The sequence below is a fragment of the Coregonus lavaretus genome (assembly GCF_964263955.1).
Source record: "Coregonus lavaretus genome assembly, chromosome: 25".
In the NCBI taxonomy this organism is placed as follows: Eukaryota; Metazoa; Chordata; class Actinopteri; order Salmoniformes; family Salmonidae; genus Coregonus; species Coregonus lavaretus.
Window position 1 is genome coordinate 39586021 of NC_140012.1, and position 16053 is coordinate 39602073.

The following is a 16053-nucleotide window of genomic DNA, read 5'->3' on the forward strand; positions in this document are numbered from 1 at the left end:
AAATAACACATATGGAATCATGTAGTAATCATGTAGAATCATGTTCAACAAATCAAAATATATTTTATATTTGAGATTCTTCAAATAGCCACCCTTTGCCTTAATGACAGCTTTGCACGCTCTTGGCATTCTCTCAACCAGCTTCATGAGGTAGTCACCTGGAATGCATTTAAATTAACAGGTGTGCCTTCTTAAAAGTTAATTTGTTGAATTTCTTTCCTTCTTTATGCGTTTGAGCCAATCAGTTGTGTTGTGACAAGGTAGGGGGGGGTATACAGAAATTAGCCTTATTTGGTAAAAGACCAAGTCCATATTATGGCAAGAACAGCTCAAATAAGCAAAGAGAAACGACAGTCCATCATTACTTTAAGACATGAAGGTCAGTCAGTACAGAACATTTCAATAATTGTTAAAGTTTCTTGAAGTACAGTCGCAAAAACAATCAAGCGCTATGATGAAACTGGCTCTCATGAGGACTGCCACAGGAAAGGAAGACCCTGAGTTACCTCTGCTGCAGAGGATAAGTTCATTAGAGTTACCAGCCTCAGAAATTGCAGTCCAAATAAATGCTTCACAGAGTTCAAGTCACAGACACATCTCAGCATCAACTGTTCAGAGGGGACTGTGTGAATCAAGCCTTCATGGTCGAATTGCTGCAAAGAAACCACTACTAAAGGACACCAATAAGAAGAAGAGACCTGCTTGGGGCAAGAAACACAAGCAATGGACATTAGACCGGTGGAAATGTGTCCTTTGGTCTGGAGTCCAAATTTGAGATTTTTGGTTCCAACTGTTGTGTCTTTGTGAGACGCGGTGTGGGTGAACGGATGATCTCCGCATGTGTAGTTCCCACCGTAAAGCATTGAGGAGGAGGTGTTATGGTGTGGGGGTGCTTTGCTGGTGACACTGTCTGTGATTTATTTAGAATTCAAGGCACACTTAACCAGCATGGCTACCACAGCATTCTGCAGCGACATGTCATCCCATCTGGTTTGGGCTTAGTGGGACAATCATTTGTTTTTCAACAGGACAATGACCCAACACACATCCAGGCTGTGTAAGGGCTATTTTACCAAGAAGGAGAGTGATGGAGTGCTGCATCAGATGACCTGGCCTCCACAATCCCCTGACCTCAACCCAATTGGGATGGTTTGGGATGAGTCGGACTGCAGAGTGAAGGAAAAGCAGCCAACAAGTCCTCAGCATATGTGGAAACTCCTTCAAGACTGTTGGAAAAGCATTCCAGGTGAAGCTGGTTGAGAGAATGCCAAGAGTGTGCAAAGCTGTCATCAAGGCAAAGGGTGGCTATTTGAAGAATCTCAAATATAAAATATATTTTGATTTGTTTAACACTTTTTTGGTTACTACATGATTTAATGTGTGTTATTTCATAGTTTTGATGTCTTCACTATTATTCTACAATGTAAAAATAAAGAATAAACCTTGAATGAGTAAGTGTGTCCAAACTTTTGACTGGTACTGTATACTGAACAAAAATATAAACGCAACATGCATCAATTTCAGTTCATATAAGGAAATCAGTCAATTGAAATAAATTCATTAGGCCCTAATGTATGGATTTCACATGACTTGGAATACAAATATGCATATGTTGATCACAGATACCTTAAAAAAATGGGCCTCACAATGGGCCTCAGGATTTTGTCACGGTATTTCTGTACATTCAAATTGCCATCGATAAAATGCAATTGTGTTCGTTGTCCGTAGCTTATGCCTGCCCATACCATAGCCCCACCACCACCGTGGGGCACTCTGTTCACAACGTTGACATCAGCAAACCGCTCACCCACATGACGCCATACACGTGGTCTGCGGTTGTGAGGCCGGTTGGACATACTGCCAAATTCTCTAAAACAACGTTATGGTAGGGAAATTAACATTAAATTCTCTGGCAACAGCTCTGGTGGACATTCCTGCAGTCAGCATGCCAATTGCACACTCCCTCAAAACTTAAGACATCTGTGGCATTGTGTTGTGACAAAACTGTACATTTTAGAGTGGCCTTTTATGGTCTCCAGCACAAGATGCACCTGTGTAATGATCATGCTTTTTAATCAGCTTATTGATATGCCTCACCTGTCAAGTGGATGGATTATCTTGGCAAAGGAGAAATACTCACTATCAGGGATGTAAACAAATTTGTGCACAAGATTTGAAAGGCATAGGCTATTTGTGAGTATGGAAAATTACTGGGATCTTTATTTCAACTCATGAAACATGGGACCAACACTTTACATGTTGTGTTTATATTTTTGTTCAGAGTACGTATACGCTCAAAGCTGATTTAGTCTATTCATCCCTTTGAACAGGACCACACACTTAAGCATACATCCTTATTTAATAACCCCTACAAAGTCCGACCAGGTGAACCAGAAAGGAACAGTACTGTGTGGTTGCGGTTTATTTATTCTTAATACAGTGTCAGAGTACAGTACATATAGAAATGAGGTATCTTTCTCTGTGTGGGTTGCTGAATAAATCCAATTCCATGTAACCACACCCTTAAGACAATATTGTACAACAAATATTTGATGTTGAAAAACACTGCAACACACTGGAGGAGCCAATTATAATGCCAAAGAGGTAGCCACATAGTGTTGCAGAGATCATACTGGAGGACTGTGTGGTGTGGATAATACATTTTATATGGACTATCCTGTTATAATAATTCACCCTGCTTGGACTAAAACCTTACTGGGACAAACACCTCCAGTACAGTGCTGGCCAAGAGTAAGGGAGCTTTTCATGGAAAGGGCAAAGGGACTGGGGCAATTCCATGGTAATGGAATAACGCTGAGACTCAGCTTTTTCACTTTAAAAAGGTATACCAAACAAAAACCTTTGATTTCAAAGTCTAACAAATTATACAACTCTATGCACAACGACTACTTTTAACAATTTCCACTGAATATTTTTCAAAAATAAATTTTCAGGAAGAACTGTGCAGACACAAAGTTTATAATAATATGCCATTTAGCAGACGCTTTTATCCAAAGCGACTTACAGTCATGTGTGCATAAATTTTTACTTATGGGGGGGTGGTCCCGGGGATCGAACCCACTACCCTGGCGTTACAAGCGCCATGCTCTACCAATTGAGCTACAGAGGACCACAAAGTTTAGTAACAAAGTTTAGTAACAGAATAAAACTGAGGGAGATTTTACCACAGGTTAAACTCATGGAAGTCTATCTCACACAGTCCTGATCCAGAACCAAAAATAGGTTCCAGACGAAACATCGTTATGGTTGCTGCTGCTGCTGCCGGTTTCAAGATCCATGCGACACAACCTTGATGGAGCTGCTGGGAAATCCACGTGTGTACCTATCCTGATTTGTAATGCAGTCCGATGCGAAGTATGCTGTGCATATGTAGAGGTTCGGGCTGAACTCTTCTAACACTTGATTATCAAAACATTTATCGAAGCCAAATCAGACAAAGCGATTGTTCGGATGGAAGACAGCCAGCCATACTGCACAATCTCTCTTGCTTTTGGGCGGGACCAGCACCAGAACTAGGAGGATATATGCAAATAAACAATGAATGTTCATTGATCTATTATAATCAGATCGCTATCTGGTGGGCCAAAAACTCTATCCCTGAAATTCTAGGCATTGTTTTCCAAACAGCTCTTACACAAAAAGGGCATGATTATCATTTTCACAATTTCAGAGTGTTATTTTCGACCTCATATCGATCATATAATCAATCAACCAAGGTGTGCACGTTTTGGTTTTTGCCTTAACACTACACAGCTGATTCAAAGGATCAAAGCTGGATGATTAGTTGATTGTTTGAATCAGCTGTGTAGTGCTATGGCAAAAACCAAAACGTGCACACCTTGGAGTCCCGAGTTTGGGAAACCCTGCCATATAGGTACAGTTAAAAATATTCTCACACCTATCTTTTTAAACTGATTAGATTACTCAACTGTTGAAGTTTAAACACTGAGGTAAACACTAATGCTCAGGCACAATTTAAAAGAAACAAAAATACAATAAAAAAGCTCATTCAGATTCAGAAGGGTTCTATGTAGAACCCTTCTTGCCTTCCAAATAATCGTTTTTGCCTTCCAAATAATAATCAAAGAACCCTTTCTAGGAAAAACAGTTCTTAGGATGAAAAAAGTTATAGGTAGAACTCTATCCCTCCACAAATAACCCTTTTGGATTGCACGCATAACAGCTATATTGTAATATTCTATTGTTACAGGTCTAATGCTAATTGGCAATATCAGCTTCTGACTGTGTCATTCCAATGTGATTTCATCTACCAATCTACATATAAGCTCATAGCCAGTAGTGGTAGGTGGGTAAAATTACTGGGGAAGCCAAGCCAGGGAAAAAAAGCCATATTACAACCTACACTATCGTTCAAAAGTTTGGGGTCACTTAGAAAGTTCCTTGTTTTCCATGAAAACATACATGAAATTAGTTTGAATAGGAAATATAGCAAAATGCATAGGAAATGTAGTCATTGACAAGGTTAGAAATAATGATTTTTGTGTCCTTCAAACGTTGCTTTCGTCAAAGAATCCTCCATTTGCAGCAATTACAGACTTGCAGACCTTTGGCATTATAGTTGTTAATTTGTTGAGGTAATCTGAAGAGATTTCACCCCATGCTTCCTGAAGCACCTCCCACAAGTTGGATTGGCTTGATGGGCACTTCTTACGTACCATACGGTCAAGCTGCTTTTTCTTTGCAACTCTGCCCAGAAGGTCAGCATCCCGGAGTAACCTTTTCACTGCTGACATTGAGACTGGTTTTTTGCAGGTACTATTTAATGAAGCTGCCAGTTGAGGACCTGTGAGGCGTCTGTTTCTCAAACTAGACACTCTAATGTATTTGTCCTATTGCTCAGTTGTGCACCGGGGCCTCCCACTCCTCTTTCTATTCTGGTCAGAGCCAGTTTGCGCTGTTCTGTGAAGGGAGTAGTACACAGCGTTGTACGAGATCTTCAGTTTCTTGGCAAGTTCTCGTATGGAATAGCCTTCATTTCTCAGAACAAGAATAGACTGACGAGTTTCAGAAGAAAGTTCTTTGTTTCTGGCCATTTTGAGCCTGTAATCAAACCCACAATTGCTGATGCTCCAGATACTCAACTAGTCTCAAGAAGGCCAGTTTTATTGCTTCTTTAATCAGCACAACAGTTTTCAGCTGTGCTAACATAATTGCAAAAGGGTTTTCTAATTATCATTTAGCCTTTTAAAATGATAAACTTGGATTAGCAAACACAGGACTGATGGTTGCTGATAATGGGCCTCTTTACACCTATGTAGATATTCCATTAAAAATCAGCCGTTTCCAGCTACAATAGCCATTTACAACATTAACAAGGACATTTCTAAGTGCCCCCAAACTTTTGAACGGTAGTGTATGTGTTGTGATAAGTGCGTTGTTTGCTCTAAAACCTGTTAGTTCATATGCCGTGCGACCGTGATATATTGGCCTAAGGCTGAGACAATGAAAAGACACAGTGGCAGAATAAATTCAACCACACCTTTGTTTCATCACAAAACCGGAGAGCAACTTCTGTCCGGTGAAGTCCACAAATCATATTGCATGTAACAGACAGTTACTGTACGTGACCTACAGCATGGTCAAGCAAGTTAATGTTTCCTGATTTATCGGACCACTAAACAACTATTGTTTTAGAACCACGGCGATATCGCAAAGAAAACGGGAGCTGCCTCCACTATTCCAGCACCATTTCAACTTCAACATTTCATCATCCTCAAATCACCTATGCTTAGTCTAATACAGTGACAACTGAAAGATACCAAAAACAATTTAATACAATCAATGTAAACTAAATATGATGTGGCTGTCCATGATTCTGCTTTCGGTCTGTGTGTGTGTGTGTGTGTGTGTGTGTGTGTGTGTGTGTGTGTGTGGGTGCATTTGTGCAAGTAGAAACAACATGTTGACTCACACTACTTGTAGCGAAACGCAAATGCCATCCTCCTCTCATTCATGTTGACGGAACGGTCTATGACTGTCATGCAGTACATGCTTTTAGTTTCTGTTGTCCTAGGCTACCTGGCTAAAATGCTTGCTCGCTAGCCTAACTTCCTTTCATGAGCAATGTTAGCTAGTTAACATTAGCCTTCTACATCTAGCTACATATTGAACTTCCATTCTCTCAGGCCAGGGGCACAATGTATGAATGTATGGTTGGATCAGAATCGCTGTTATAATCAATGACCAGTACGGAGAATTAAGTAAACCACAAGTCCAAATCACTATCTCCATCCATGGCTCATTTAGGAAAGGGCCAATTTTAAGTTGTTTCTGTCAATGGCGTGTTGCTCTCGATGTGATATGATTGGAGTGAAGCCAAATCCAAACTGGCTTCCCTTTTACACTTTTTTTTGGTGCGTCAGTGAGCTCACTCAGTTTAGCTCAATGCTGATTGGCTATTATTTTATACTTTTTTAAATCAAAGGAGGCCAAATGCTCGCTGGCTTCTCTTGAATTTAATGCTACAGACAGTAACAGTGTCATACTCTTTTTGACCAGACAGCATCAGATAGATGGGCTACGCATACAGAGATAGAGGGGGCGCTGTTTCGCTCGCTCGGATGCTTTCTCCGGTGAGATACATTCAGCCTCTTGCGAAGTGAAGGAAAATTATGAAACACAGAGATGTTATTATTTTTATTTTTTATTAATATATGCCACTGTAGCTGATAGTCTATTCAGCCCTTTGAACATGACTTACCACAGGCTTAAAATAGAGATTCACCCATTTTGAATCTTATATTGTTTTTGTGCATTTCTGAGCGATGTTCTATCGATTATTTTCATGTTTTAATGTGTATCTGAGCTATTGCCATTCAAGCAGGCAGAAATTTGTCTGGTATGACATACAGGGTTGCAATGTCCATGGTTTTCCAGCCAAATTGGACTACTTTAAAATGATGTCACGGGTGAAAATATATTGGTTGCAGGTTTTTTGGGCTAACTTTAAGATGCACTGCGGGCCGCCATGGCATTTCTATAAAAAACATTGATGGGGAATATATTATATATTATGCTGTGAGAGAAAGATCACATATTTACCTGATTTGTTTAATATTAATAGTTAACAATTAATATGCTTAACAATAGTAGAGACATTTCTTAACTACCAATGCTGTGCTTTTCGTAAGGATGGTTCCCTCTAGCTCCCTGCAGCTGGTCTGGTCTGGGCGTGTAGTCAAGGACATGGGATAGAGATAAACTTGAGGAACAGATAGACCTGTATTGTTTCAATTTCTCGTTGCTTCTGAGTAACCTGGTCACAAGGCAAAGAGCCTCAGAGTGACCACAGTTTTTCAGTTCATCCTGTCTTTTACTATCTTCCAAGGGCGCAGCTGTGTGGAGATATGAGTAGTAACGGAACTAACGTTATTACTTGTTTGTGCGCTATGACCCGATACACATAGCCACAAGAAGAAAACAAGGTGGCTCCTGATCTGCCAGGGTGGGGCGTGCTTGTATGAAAAGCAGAGAATTGTTTTAGACATTTTGCAGAACTTATGAAGAGCTATACACATCCTGTTGACTCTGTATTAACTTCTGCCTGCAATTGCATAACTAAATATATTTTACATATACTCAGAAGCCGTTGTCTGTGTCATTTTCTAAAGTTTAAAGTTTGTTTAAGAATAAGACAATATCAGCACTGTGCAAAGAATCCTCAACATTTTGGCGAGCTTGCCAGGAGTAAGTGACCACCCGCCGTTGGAGTGAGCGTCGACCCACTATGCCGCGCAACTAATTACTTAAAGATAAGCAGACACCTGTTATATCTAAAGTCTGTAATTTGAACAAAGCACTGTGTGGTTGATGACTCATTCTGACACGTAAGTGACGACTCACTCACAGTATGCTGTTCATTTAAGAGACGAAACCTACATTGTGGTATATATTGATTTATTACTAAACTCTTAATAGATCAACCTGTTGGAAACTGACACAGACCACCTAGATGATAATTAGAAATTCCTAGGTGTGAATATGTAAATGTTGACTTAGTGATAGGATGTAAGGCAAATTCCAAGTATAAAGCCGATGGTTATGATTAAAGGCCTGTAATTGTGTACTCCGGAGTGATAGGACGGTAAATGAGAAGTTTGCGCCCGTGTAATAATTATTGAATGTGTTGTGTTATGTATTACTATGACGGTTGATTAATGGCTGGATGGTGGGCTGAAAATTCTGGGTTATCTAGACACCTGTTTGAAGAAAGGGCGTTTTCATTTGTGGAGGGGACTTTTAGTAACAGGCTAGCTGTGCCACATTAAACCTTGATCTATACGCTAAAGCTGTCATTGAAACTACCGACTTCAGATATAGGTTGTCCTTGTACGTATTGAGTGGAACCTCTTTCGAAACTGTTTTGGGACCATTTCCAAATGAAAATTTACATGCTGAAATTAGAATAATAATTCAGACCAAACCTATTACCTCCCTAGTTCCTGTGTTTGTTGAACCCTTTACCCTAGCCTGGCTGGCGAACGGTTGTAATACCGTTAAGTTATCAGTTCGCCTGGACTGTATTAAATTTAAAGTAATTTATCATCCTGTCTGTATGGGGATGAGACATAAAACATTATACTGGTGTATACACTGTATTTCCACCTCACTGTTTTCTTACCCCAAACTATGAATAGGGGTAGTAGTAGGGAGATAGTGTTAGGCACCCACTGATATAGGAAACACATTTGCATTTTAGCCCACATTACACGTAGGACGACCCCGATAAAAACTAGCAATCATGGCAGACAATTCAACAGTTCCCTCTCACATGCCCTCGGGACCCACACCAATGAAGCCTGTAACTCCTGTTGAGTACCTAGCCCAACAATACCCAGCACTCCAAAAATATATTGTATGGGTGTTTAAGAAATGGCATGAATGGACAATTAGTCACAGGGAATTTTGGTTCCCCAAAGATGGGTCTTTTGACAAGAATCAATTTAACATCGTCCATGACATCGTGGAGAAGTGTCACGCTCGTTGATTGACGGCTCCGACCAAGGTGCAGCGTGGTAGGCAAACATTTTAATTTATTAACTGAATACAGATCAAATACCAAAACACAAACGAACGTAAAGTTCTGCAGGCTACACAGCTACTAACCAGAAACAAGATCCCACAAACTAAGGTGGAAAAAAGGCTGCCTAAGTATGATCCCCAATCAGAGACAACGATCGACAGCTGCCTCTGATTGGGAACCACACCCGGCCAACAAAGAAATAGAAAACCTAGAATGGACACCCAAATCACACCCTGACCTAACCAACTAGAGAATAAAAGGGATCTCCAAGGTCAGGGCGTGACAGTCCCCCCCCCCCCCCCCCAAAGGTGCGGACTCCAGCCGCAAAAACCTGACTCATTAGGGGAGGGTCCGGGTGGGCATCTAGCCTCGGTGGCGGCTCCGGCTTTGGGCGCAACGTAGGCCTTAACCTCTTCTCCCTTCCTGCCTCCCCGTTGCACACCCGGTCCGGTCTAAACCCTGGCGCAATGCTTCCCCTCTCAGTCCTCCCACGATGCACCAAGCCCTGTCTGGACCCTGGTGTGGGAGCCCTCGACCCTGGAGAGGGGTTAACGTCTGGTTCCGGCCCGGCAGTCCTCCTGCGATGCACCAAGCCCTGTCTGGACCCTGGTGTGGGAGGCCCCAACCCTGGAGAGGGGTTAACGTCTGAGGGTTAACGCCGGACTGCCCCGGCTCTGGTAGGGAGCAGATAACCGGAGCTGGACTAAACACAGGTGGAGCGGACTACTCCAGCACTGGAGTGGAGCAGCTAACTGGTGCTGAACTGGGCACCGGTGGAGCAGACTACTCTGGCACCGGGGTGGAGCAGAGGACCCTCGCTGGAGGTCTGGTGCGAGGAGCAGGCACGGGCCGTACCGGGCTGGGGACACGCACCACTGGTCTGGTGCGAGGAGCAGACACGGGCCGTACCGGGCTGGAGACACGCACCACTGGTTTGGTGCGAGGAGCAGGCACAACCCGTCCTGGCTAGACGCTCACTTTAGGCCGGCAAGTGCGGGCGCGGGCACCAAGCGCACCGGGCTGTGAATGTGCACTGGAGACACAGTGCATATCACCACATAACAGGGTGCCTGAACGGTCCCACGCTCCTTAAAGCGAGTGCGGGGAGTTGGCTCTGGTCTGAAACCTGGCTCCACCAACCACCCCGTATGCCACCCCCCCAAAAAAATATTTGGGGCTGCCTCTCGGGCTTCCGTCGTGGTCGTGACCTTCGGAGTCGCCCTTGATCCTCCCTCGCTGCCTCCGTCTGCTCCCATTGAAGGCGATCCATACCTGCCCGGATCTCTTCCAACGTCCAGGATCCCTTTCCGTCCAAGATATCCTCCCATGTCTACGATGTCTGCTCCTCCTGGCCACGCTGCTTGGTCCGTTTGTGGTGGGATCTTCTGTCACGCTCGTTGATTGACGGCTCGGACCAAGGTGCAGCGTGGTAGGCGAACATTTTAATTTATTAACTGAATACAGATCAAATACCAAAACACAAATGAACATAAAGTTCTACAGGCTACACAGCTACTAACCAGAAACAAGATCCCACAAACTAAGGTGGGAAAAAGGCTGCCTAAGTATGATCCCCAATCAGAGACAACGATCGACAGCTGCCTCTAATTGGGAACCACACCCGGCCAACAAAGAAATAGAAAACCTAGAATGGACACCCAAATCACACCCTGACCTAACCAACTAGAGAATAAAAGGGATCTCCAAGATCAGGGCGTGACAAGAAGACAAAACAAGGGAAGAAAAAGGCAGAGAAAAAAGCCACACTGGAATCTGTAACTGTTTTACAACTACTCCGGTCAGAGGGAAACGTGTAGAAGCCCTATAAAAAAGAATATCCCGCCCTTCTAACAGCACCACCACCACCTCCCCTATATGATGATTGTTCCGGCTACAAAGGAGGTGCATTCCCTCTGAGACAGGTTGGCTTCGAACCAGAACCAAAAGTAAAAACAGTAATCATTAGGGGCACCCTGGAAGAAACTGAAGAGGGAGAAGAGGGCTCAAAACTAGTCAAAACTGTAACTCAGCCACTCAGGAACGTTCACTGTCTTCTTGGTAAGCAACTCCAGTGTAGATTTGGCCTTGTGTATTAGGTTATTGTCCTGCTGAAAGGTGAATTCATCTCAGAGTGTCTGGTGGAAAGCAGACGGAATCAGGTTTTCCTCTAGGATTTTGCCTGTGCTTAGCTCCATTCTGTCTCTTTTTTTTTTATCCTGAAAAACTCCCAAGTCCTTATTGATTACAAGCATACCAATAACATGATGCAGCCACCACTATGCTTGAAAATATGGAGAGTGGTACTCAGTAATGTGTTGTATTGGATTTGCCCCAAGCATAACACTTTGTATTCAGGATAAAAAGTTAATTGCTCTGCAACATCTTTTGCATTTTTACTTTAGTGGCTTGTTGCAAACAGGATGCATGTTTTGGAATATTTTTTTTCTGTAAAGGATTCCTTCTTTTTACACTGTCAATTAGGATATTTTTGTGGAGTAACTACAATGTTGTTGATCCATACTCAGTTTTCTCCTATCACAGCCATTAAACTCTGTAACTGTTGTAAAGTCACCATTATTATACCATTAGTCACCTTATTGATTCAAGACATTTCAGCTTTTCATTTTTAATTAATTTGTAAACATTTATAAACATTATGGGGTATTGTATGTAAGCCAGTGACAACAAATCTAATTTTAATCAATTTTAAATTCAGGCTGTAACACAACAAAATGGAAAAGAGTCAAGGGATATGAATTCTTTCTGAAGACACAAACAAAAACCATTGATTTCAAAGTTTAACAAACTATACAACTCTATGCACAAGGACTACATTTAACAATTTCCACTGAACATTTTTACAAAAACACATTTACAGGAAGAACTGTGCAGATACAATGTTTGGTAACAGAATAAAACTGAGGGAGATTTTGCACAGTTTTTGCAGTTAATGTTAATTTTTTATTTATTTACTGTGTAAATAGTTCAAAGTAGTCATTGTGCATAGTTGTATGGTTTGTTAGACTTTGAAATCAGTAGCTTTTGTTTGGCATACATTTAAAGTGAAAAATCGGACACAGCACGCACAAACACACAGACACAGACACACACACACTGACCGAAACACGTAGTCATGATCATCGATTTCCTTCCCCATCCCAGAGCCGTTGAGTATTCCTCCGTTGGCCACCACAGCACAGCGAATACACATGGGGTTTCCCCGCGGCAGGAGCAGGGGTTCTCCTGGCTTGGGGATCAGGTCCACCACTGCCTTTATCTCTGAAACCACACACACATAGTATGCTTTACTTGTTTGTGTCTTTGGGATTCCATAAAGCAAGCACCACTTGACTTGGCACCATTTGATGGTAGCAGTACCAGAAAGTACTGTACTACTACACATTGCATGAAATAAAACTCTCCTTGTCCACTAGCGCATCATCAGGCAAATTACGTTTACGGAGGATTAATCAAATCAAAGTTTGTTTGTTGCGTACCCAGATTAGCAGATGGGGGGCCAGTATGAAAAATGTATGCACTCACTAACTGTAAGTCGCTCTGGATAAGAACGTCTGCTAAATGACTAAAATGTAAATGTAAATGTAAATGTTAAAGCAGGTGCAGCGAAATGCTTGTGTTTCTAGCTCCAGCAGTACAGTAAATGTCTAACAGTACATACTAATACACCAGTGGAGGCTCCTCAGAGAAGGAAGGGGAGGACCATCCTCCTCAGTGAATTTCAGAAAAAAAATAGTGAAGCAAAGTTATCCTTTTTAGATAACTATACTAAATATATTCACGTCACCAAATAATTGATCAAAACCCTCAACAGCACGCTGTAGGGTAACACCATGGTGTAGTCGGAGGACAGCTAGTTTCCGTCCTCCTCTGGGTACATTGACTTCAATACAAAATCTAGGAGGCTCATGGTTCTCACCCCCTTCCATAGACTTAGACAGTAATTATGACAACTTCCGGAGGACGTCCACCAACCTATCAGAGCTCTTTGCAGCATGAACTGACATGTTGTTCACCCAATCAAAGAATCTGAGAATTAATCTAGTAATGCAAGCATAAGCTACAGCTAGCTAGCACTGCTGTGCATAAAATGTGGTGAGTAGTTGACTCAAAGCGAAAGACAATATTTTAACAGTTTTGAACAAATTAATTTCTTCACAAATGAAGGAGAATCAATAGAGAGAGAGAGAGCTAGCTATATTTCTCGTATTTTTTCACTTTCACTTAGCTAGTGAATGCAGCTAGCTAGTTTAACCTACTCAAACACCCGGCTCAAACAGAGAGGGATGCTATGTTAGCTAGCTGGCTATGGTTATCCAACACTGGAACTCTTCCGATTCAAGGTAAGCTTTTGGTTTTATTCATTTATTGCCACTGTGGCCTGCCGGGGTAACTGCTAAACTGCTTGCCTACTGTACACTGTACTGCATGATTGTAGCGGGTTTACTAACACGTTAGTTCTAGTAGCTATATTGACTATGACGTTAACTAATATGGTGACAACAATGTAGGCTGTGTGTAGCGGTTAGTGGTTATGATATGAAGGTTTGGCTTTTCACCTGGTCACAGACAGCTTATGTGTTCAAGAAATCAATAAATTAAGAAATATCAGAACAATAAATAGGAATGTCTGAGTCCGGAATATAAATATGTGGTGTGTATTAACAGTATGGACAATATATACATAGGAAAAATGTATGTACAGCAGTAGTTATATAGGATGAGCTATGTCCAGAACATAGTATGTCCAGCAGTAGTTATATAGGATGAGCTATTTCCAGAATACAGTATGTACATATAAAGTGAGTAATCAAAAAGCTTAATTTCTCAGAGATCAAATTACATTTCAACAGAATAATGTTGCAGGAATGCTAATCGTATCTGTTTCTAACTACATAAATTATTTCAGAACAATAAACGTTATGTAAACATTATTAAAGTGACCAGTGTTCAATGACTCCATGTACATAGGGCAGAAGTCTCAATGGTGCAGGGTAGAGTACTGGGTGGTAGCTGGCTAGTGACAGTGTCTAAGGTGCAGGGCAAGGTACCGTGCGGAGGCCGGCTAGTGATGACTGTTTAACAGTCTGATGGCATGGAGATAGAAGCTGTTTTTCAGTCTCTCTGTCCCAGCTTTGATGCACCTGTACTGTCTCCGCCTGCTAGATGGTAGCAGGTTGAACAGGCCATGGCTCGGGTGGCTGAGGTCCTTGATGATCTTCTTGGCCTTCCTGTGACACCGGGTTCTGTAGATGTCCTGGAGGGCAGGCAGTGTGCCCCCGGTGATGCGTGGGCTGACCGCACCACCCTCTGGAGGGCCCTGCGGGTGCGGGCATTGCAGTTGCCGTACTAGGTGATGATACTCTCGATGGTACAACTGTAGAAGTTTGTGAGGGTCTTAGGGGCCAAGACAAATTTCTTCAGCCTCCTGAGGTTGAAGAGGCGCTGTTGCGCCTTCTTTACCATGGTGTCGGTGTGGAGGAGCACACACTCCTCTGGGGCCCCCGTGGGTCCCCCGTGTTGAGGATCAGCGTGGCGTAGTTGTTGTTACCTACCTTTAACACTTGGGATCGGCCTGTCAGGAAGTCTAGGACCCAGTTGCACAGGGAGGGGTTCAGACCCAGGGCCCTGAGCTTAGTGATGAGCTTGGAGGGCACTATTGTGTTGAAGGCTGAGCTGTAGTCGATTAACAGCATCCTCACACAGGTATTCCTCTTGTCCAGGCGGGATAGGGCAGTGTACAGTGCAATGGCGATTGCGTCGTCCGTGGATCTGTTGGGGCGGTATGCAAATTGTAGTGGGTCTATAGTGTCGGGTAAGGTGATATGGTCCTTAACTAGCTTCTCAAAGCCCTTCATGATGACAGAGGTCAGTGCTATGGAGCAATAGTCATTTAGTTCAGTTAACTTCACTTTCTTGGGTACAGGAACAATGGTGGACACCTTGAAGTAGGTGGGGACAACAGACTTGGATAAGGAGAGGTTTAATATGTCTATAAACAATCCTGCCAGCTGGTCTGCACATGCTCTGAGGCTTGGGATGTTGTCTGGGCCGGCAGCCTTGCGAGGGTTAACACGCTTGAATGTCTTATGTTGGACATCGAGATCGGGAGCACACGGTCCTCCTGAGCTGCGGGGGCCCAAATCGGCGACTCAGTGTTGTTTTCCTCGAAGCGGGCAAATAAAGTGTTTAGCTTGTCTGGGAGTGAGGCATCGGTGTCCGCAACGTGCCTGGCTTTCCCGAGTGGCATCGCAGTGCTAGCTGTGCCACTAGAGATCCTGGTTCGAATCCAGGCTCTATCGTAGCCGGACGCGACCGGGAGACCCATGGGGCGGCGCACAATTGGCCCAGCATTGTCCAGGGTAGGGGAGGGAATGGCCGGCAGGGATGTAGCTCAGTTGGTAGAGCATGGTGTTTGCAACGCCAGGGTTGTGGGTTCGATTCCCACCGGGGGCCAGTATGAAAAATAAATAAATGATGTATGCACTCGCTAACTGTAAGTTGCTCTGGATAAGAGCGTCTGCTAAATGACTAAAATGTAAAAATGTAAATAATCTGTGATTGTCTGGAGTCCCTGCCACATGCGTCTCATGTCTGAGCCGTTGAATTGCGGCTCCACTTTGTCCCTGTTCTGTCGTTTTGCCTCTGATTGCCTTATGGAGGTCGTAGCTAGGAACAACAACCTCTATGCACTTCCTGATGAATCCATTCACCAAGTCAGTGTATACGTCGATACAATTCCCAGAGGTGACCCGGAACATTTCCCAGTCCGCGTGATCAAAACAGTCCTGACACATAGATTCAGATTGGCAGACCAATGTTGAACAATCCTCACCACAGGTGCGTCCTGTTTAAGTTTCTGCTTATAGGTGGGGAGGAGCAGGATGGAGGCATGATATGATTTGCCGAAGGGCAGGGAAGGGCCTTGTATCCGTCCCGGGAGAGTAACAATGGTCAAGCGTGTTCTCTCC

The 16053-nt window shown here is 43.1% G+C and overlaps 1 protein-coding gene across 1 annotated transcript in view; it reads right to left on the minus strand.

The window, feature by feature from the left end:
- The window catches only part of LOC311100443 (alpha-N-acetylgalactosaminide alpha-2,6-sialyltransferase 2-like), a gene marked incomplete at its 5' end in the record, with an annotated part of 47719 nt that overhangs the window by 23174 nt on the left and 8492 nt on the right, over positions 1–16053 (minus strand). Inside the window, one exon of the mRNA XM_084141364.1 lies at positions 12184–12343. Within this exon, the coding sequence (XP_083997490.1) occupies positions 12184–12343 (160 nt within the window). The remainder of the gene's footprint in view (positions 1–12183; positions 12344–16053) is intronic.